The sequence below is a fragment of the Camelina sativa genome, chromosome 11 (assembly GCF_000633955.1).
Source record: "Camelina sativa cultivar DH55 chromosome 11, Cs, whole genome shotgun sequence".
NCBI classification, from domain to species: domain Eukaryota; kingdom Viridiplantae; phylum Streptophyta; class Magnoliopsida; order Brassicales; family Brassicaceae; genus Camelina; species Camelina sativa.
This window is the reverse complement of record NC_025695.1, coordinates 25,378,557-25,384,498: the sequence shown is the minus strand read 5'-3', so window position 1 is coordinate 25,384,498 and position 5,942 is coordinate 25,378,557. Positions and strand designations below refer to the sequence as shown.

Sequence of the window (5,942 nt, the reverse complement as noted above, 5' to 3'; positions counted from 1 at the left end):
ATGGATCCTCCACATCAGAATTCTAACAATGCTAAGGAAAAACGGTATGGAGAAAAAATTTCTATGAGGTTGTAATGCTCGAAGTACCTTGAGGCTTTTTATGTTGCAAATGTGTTGCCTCGGTTTGCGTAGCTAAGCACCTCTTGAATAATTTCTCTATATTCGTAGTACGTAAAAGAAAACAGGTAGACAACTTATGGATTGTTATTACTTCAATGGCTAGAAGAGAGTTATAGTATTCTGTCTTGGTTTCTGGTTCTATCATATATTATGGAAAGTTCATCTTCTTTGTCTAAAACTCCCTCTTTTCGACGATCAAATTCTAAAAAGGTTGATTACTTATATGAAGTAGAGTATGTGAGTGATGATAGCAAAGTTCCTATTACCCAACTCCCATTACTTAATTCTTATAAAGCTTTTACTAAACCAAATTCCAGTTTTCCAAAAGTCATTCGTCAAGTGTTTGTTCCTAACAAACATAATGCAAGGGAGCTCGTTCTAGCATCTCCGTTAGAACAGCATCTCATTCCAGCGACAGAAACATAACAAATGATTCCTCTCAGAATCAATGAAGGCATGATACATCATTGGCGAACTCAAGGATATACCCATCTTCACTATGGAGCGATACGTTTGGCGCTAACACTCCATGGCAGAAAAGGCTTACCAGTTGTAGCACGGGTAGCTCTCCTCGACACCCGATACAAAGAATACCAACATGCTTGTATTGCAAATATCCAGATAACACTAAACGTTGGCACTGTTTTCGTCACCCTCTTCCCAAATTTCAACGTGGCATTAGAAGACCCTCAAATATATCAGAACATGCAAATACAGCTGCAAATCACAGGAGCTCCACAAATTGGAAATACGTATGCAGCAACGCTTCACCATCAAATGGCGTATAGAGTCCAAAATCATGCAATGGACTTAAGTCTCCCTAGAGACACTGAAGATGCGCTACTCATACAATTGGAATCCCAGCATAGCCCGTCGTGCATCCATATTCCTAGACAGATTTCTAGAGATGAGCTTGTCGTTACTTCCAGAATCATGGGTTACCAATTACGAAAAACTCCATGACCGTAGCGCCCCAATACAATCGGTGGACTCTTCTATTCATAGGAGAAAAGATGGAGTTGTAGAGATTGCTTTTAAGTAACAAGAAGAAAAGTCAAGACCAACGGCTTTCTGCACAGAAATCAATACAATTACTTCTTTTGAAGAAGCTCAAACTTTGGAGATCAATCCACGTTTAGATGGTGTTCCAATCTCATCTTTTGATTCGCTGGGAGATCCCATTTACTCTTTTCAAGATGAAAAGGGCCACAAATTCTTTGATGTTTGTGATTGCCAACACTGCCACATGAATAGTTCTGATGATGATGACACCCCAAGGTGAAGGAGAAAAAAGAAAACTACACAACAAATCCTCAAAGAACGATTTGAGTCGGGAGACAGACAAGTTGGCCTTCTCGGAGAACCAAGTGGCAAGAATTTCGAATACTATGTATTGTATTCAGGTGGCTCAACTCCCACAACACCTGACAAAGAAGAGGTACAACTAAGTTACATGTTCGGACCCCCATCACAGCAGGATTCACCATTTCCATCCAAAGAGTTTGAAGAAAACAATATAAAACACTCATGGAAAATCCGGAATCCAAATGTTAAGAACCCAGATGGCTCAGTAAAGCAGATCAGCGCCGCAGAAGCAACTTTGAACTGGCAGTCGGAGAACGCCACAACCCAAAACTATCTCCTAAGCCAGATTGACAAAAAGGTAACCATCATGGACCTTTCCATTAAAGAACTCACCAAAAAGATAACCTCTCTCCACCAAGAACTTCTCCACCTTGCAACTACTGTCTCCATAAACTCTCCCCTCATGTCCCAAAAAGAGTCTGAGCTAAAGTCCCTTAAAGCTCAGCTAAACTCCTTACAAAACCAACCCAAAACCCAACCTCCAATGCCATATGATCTTTTCACACCATACCCCATCTACACACCACCTTACACAGCCCAAACACAACCTTTATCTTTTTCTCAAGACCCAAGTATTTTCGGAGCATCCTCCTTCTTACCAACAAAAGTTGTTTATGAACAACAGTCTACCAAAAAGAAAAAGCCAACAGAAAAAAGAACAGGGAAGGAAGCCATACTTGAACCACCCAAACCTTTGACCGAGACATCAAAAACTCAAGATCAACCCGAAACCACCAAAGCGCAATTCATGGTGGAGCGTGCTAATCCAATCACTGTTTTTCTTGAGAAGGTTGCAAAACGAGAAAAAAGTTTTTCTCAAGAAAGTATGATGGAAAAGATGCCAATAAAAGATGAAAATGATGAGGGCATAATCCCACCTTTTATGATGGCCTCACCGGCTGTGGTTGAAGAAGACATAGAAAGTGAAGGTGGAAACGTATATGAAGAAACTCAAGAAACTGGATGAAATTAGACAGAAGGAAATCCGCGGTTTAATACAGAACCACATAAGGGTTTTTCTTTTGATGATGTTCCCCCTTCAAAATGGCGCGACAAAGTATATGAGATGCATGCATGGCTAACAGAACAACAACTCAACCCAGGAGCCACTTTGCCTACATCGATTGATAAACTGGTGGCTAAATTCCAAGGACGTCTCAGGCAATGGTGGATAAGCTTAGGCCAATATCGACAATTACAAATCCGACAATCTCCAACAATCGATGCCTTGGTGGGACACATCCACAATGAATTTCTCGGCACATGGGATCATTATACTATCCAAGCCAGAGAAGAGTATCTTAGCATGAGATGCTGCTCCTTCAAGAGGAAGGATCTTGAAAAGACATTATGAGCGAATGTCAAAAAGATTCTATGCCCTGAATGGGATAGATGACGTCAACCTCAAGCAGGCGTACCTGAATTCACTTCTAGAACCACTTGGAAATGAAACGTCAAGGATATTTTCTCTCAAAAATATGCCTCTCAACCAAGTTTCACTTGGAAAAATATATCAAATTTCTTTGGCAGCCCTTGAAAAGCTATGCAACCACCAGAAGTTTTTCAAACAGCTTCAAGAACAAGGAAAGCTTCTAGGAAAAGCATGTGATCGGCCAGAACTCAATATCAAATGCAGAGATAAGAGATGCCATTGTTCTATAAGTCATGGAAAAGAAAAGAGCTATAGAAGCATCTCCATAGGGTATAGATGAGACACCGTTGTCCAAGGTAGCAGCTGATTTTTGTGTTTGAGACCTTTCGGGTGCCACGAAACTCTCCGAAGACTATGAAGGATGTCAAATCCAAGTATAAAGTACTTTCCAGGGAGTTTAGAACCATATACTTTGGATTTACTCATGTATCCGGGGAAAAGTTGGATGTAAATTGGCTTGCTGATAAAAGAGATATGGAATATCTGGCCGTTGGCTACTTTGAAAGCGACTGAACATGAATTCCAATGTGAGGCTGGGAGGAGGTCTGATTTGATGATGGATGAGGCAGCTCCAGTGTCAAAATAGGCAATGACCGGTATTGGTTTATCATACTTATTTGGAAAGATGTAGATCTTGGCATTTGGAGATGGTTGGGTTAGATACACCAATTCTTCTTGATGTGATTGCTCTACTTTGCAGAAATCGAATGTGTAGAGGTCAAACAAAATTGGTCGTCTTTATCGCTTTCATCTCTAGTATCCTCTTATGAAGATTCATCTTCTGATTCCATACCCATTGCAAGAACTGTATCATCAGTTGGTTCATCATCAAGAGAAAAGATGGATTCAATATCTGAGTCGTCAATATCTTCAACCTTTGCCAAGTAGCCAAGGAGGTTGTCTCTCTTCTTCTTGTTAGGACACTGTTTCGCATAATGTCCCTTCTTCTTGCAGATGTAACATCTGTCTGATTTTTTGAAACCTCTTTGAGTTTTCTTCCTGAAGAATTTCCATTTCTTTCTAGAAGATAGCTTTGGATATTTCTTCTGCCACTTGCTTCTATAGCTCTTTTCTTTTCCATGACTTGTAGAACAATGGCATCTCTTATCTCTGCATTTGATATTGAGTTCTGGCCGAGCACATGCTTTTCCTAGAAGCTTTCCTTGTTCTTGAAGCTGTTTGAAAAACTTCTGGTGGTTGCATAGCTTTTCAAGGGCTGCCAGAGAAATTTGATATATTTCTCCAAGTGAAGCTTGGTTGAGAGGCATATTCTTGAGAGACAATATCCTTGACGTTTCATTTCCAAGTGGTTCTGGAAGTGAATTCAGGTACGCCTGCTTGAGGTTGACGTCATCTATCCCATTCAGGGCATAGAATCTTTTTGATAGCATGGTGGAAGACAACGTAATGGCGTATTACTTTTCTGGAAGAGAAGAGCTAGAGTTTAGACTGTCATGGCTCTGATACCACAATTACACACACATAGTGGTACAACCACTTAGGAGGTTTTTAGGATCAATTCTAAGTGTTTAGGAAGTATTTGGAAAAATGATTATATGATTATGTAAGGATATAAGATCTTTTACCAAAGGGATATATTTTATTATTGAAACACTCAAAGGATTACAAAGACTCTTAAGACTCTCACACTCAAACTTACTCACTCCAGCTTGAATGAAACTCTTCACCAAGCCTTGGTATTTATATTACAAGTCTTAGGGAATATTACATAGAATATTCCATAAGATATTTCTATGCTTTATTTTACAACCCTCCATTTATTCAACTCTCTACTTTATTTTACAACCTTCTATTTATTCAACTCTCTCATAACCATAAACTTCACTATCATATATCACACACTTATTATTTATTCCTCCTGTCTCCAAAAGAGAGGCGACGTCTATCTTATCCGTTGTCGTGTTCTTCACTGCCTGAGGCGACTTCTGTGACGTAGATCTTTTGGCCTGGAATGTATCGCTTTATCTTGTATTTTTTCCCTTCAACTCTGTAGACTGGATGATATGGATTTGATTGTGGCCACGCGTATTGATCATGAAAGCCTGCTAACACTTGACGTATTTCTTCAGCGAATGCTAGCGGGTAGACGTGTCTGTTGTACCAGTGTGCTATGTGAGGACAAAGAAGATTAGGGTCAACTTCAGATTCATTAAATCCATTCAATAATGCAATTTGCTTTGCGCGTTGATGGAAGTTCCCCGAGGCAAAAGCATCATTATTGTAGCTTTTCTCAACGTTTGCATCATATTTCTTTAGGATAATGATTTCTCCGTCTTGTTCTTCTTGGATTGTAGTGATCCTGACCGTGACAAGTATATCCAACTCAGGTTGTGCACGAACATGCTCTTGCCACCAGGTAACATCATGGAATAATATGAGCCACTTGTATAGTAATTTGTAATGCGCCTTTCGTCTGGTCAATATGCATTTCGCCAAGTACTGGAGCAGTTGACTTTTGTGGATGAGGACTGCAATAGTGTAAAGATCTGCCATGTACCAAAGTAGGAGGTATGCTTCTATAGGAAACCGGCCATAATGAGCAGGGTNTATTTATTCAACTCTCTCATAACCATAAACTTCACTATCATATATCACACACTTATTATTTATTCCTCCTGTCTCCAAAAGAGAGGCGACGTCTATCTTATCCGTTGTCGTGTTCTTCACTGCCTGAGGCGACTTCTGTGACGTAGATCTTTTGGCCTGGAATGTATCGCTTTATCTTGTATTTTTTCCCTTCAACTCTGTAGACTGGATGATATGGATTTGATTGTGGCCACGCGTATTGATCATGAAAGCCTGCTAACACTTGACGTATTTCTTCAGCGAATGCTAGCGGGTAGACGTGTCTGTTGTACCAGTGTGCTATGTGAGGACAAAGAAGATTAGGGTCAACTTCAGATTCATTAAATCCATTCAATAATGCAATTTGCTTTGCGCGTTGATGGAAGTTCCCCGAGGCAAAAGCATCATTATTGTAGCTTTTCTCAACGTTTGCATCATA

General features: G+C 40.0%; 1 protein-coding gene and 1 pseudogene across 1 annotated transcript; one reads left to right on the top strand and one right to left on the bottom strand.

Moving 5' to 3' along the window:
- LOC104728316 lies at positions 1–2,452 on the top strand (annotated as a pseudogene).
- Positions 3,682–4,308, bottom strand: LOC104728315. Its single transcript, XM_010447312.1, has one exon. The coding sequence runs from the start codon at positions 4,306–4,308 to the stop codon at positions 3,682–3,684; it is 627 nt and encodes a 208-aa protein (XP_010445614.1).

Coding starts and splice junctions, on each gene's coding strand:
- LOC104728315 (XM_010447312.1), bottom strand. CDS start 4,308: ATGCTATCAAAAAGATTCTATGCCCTGAATGGGATAGATGACGTCAAC.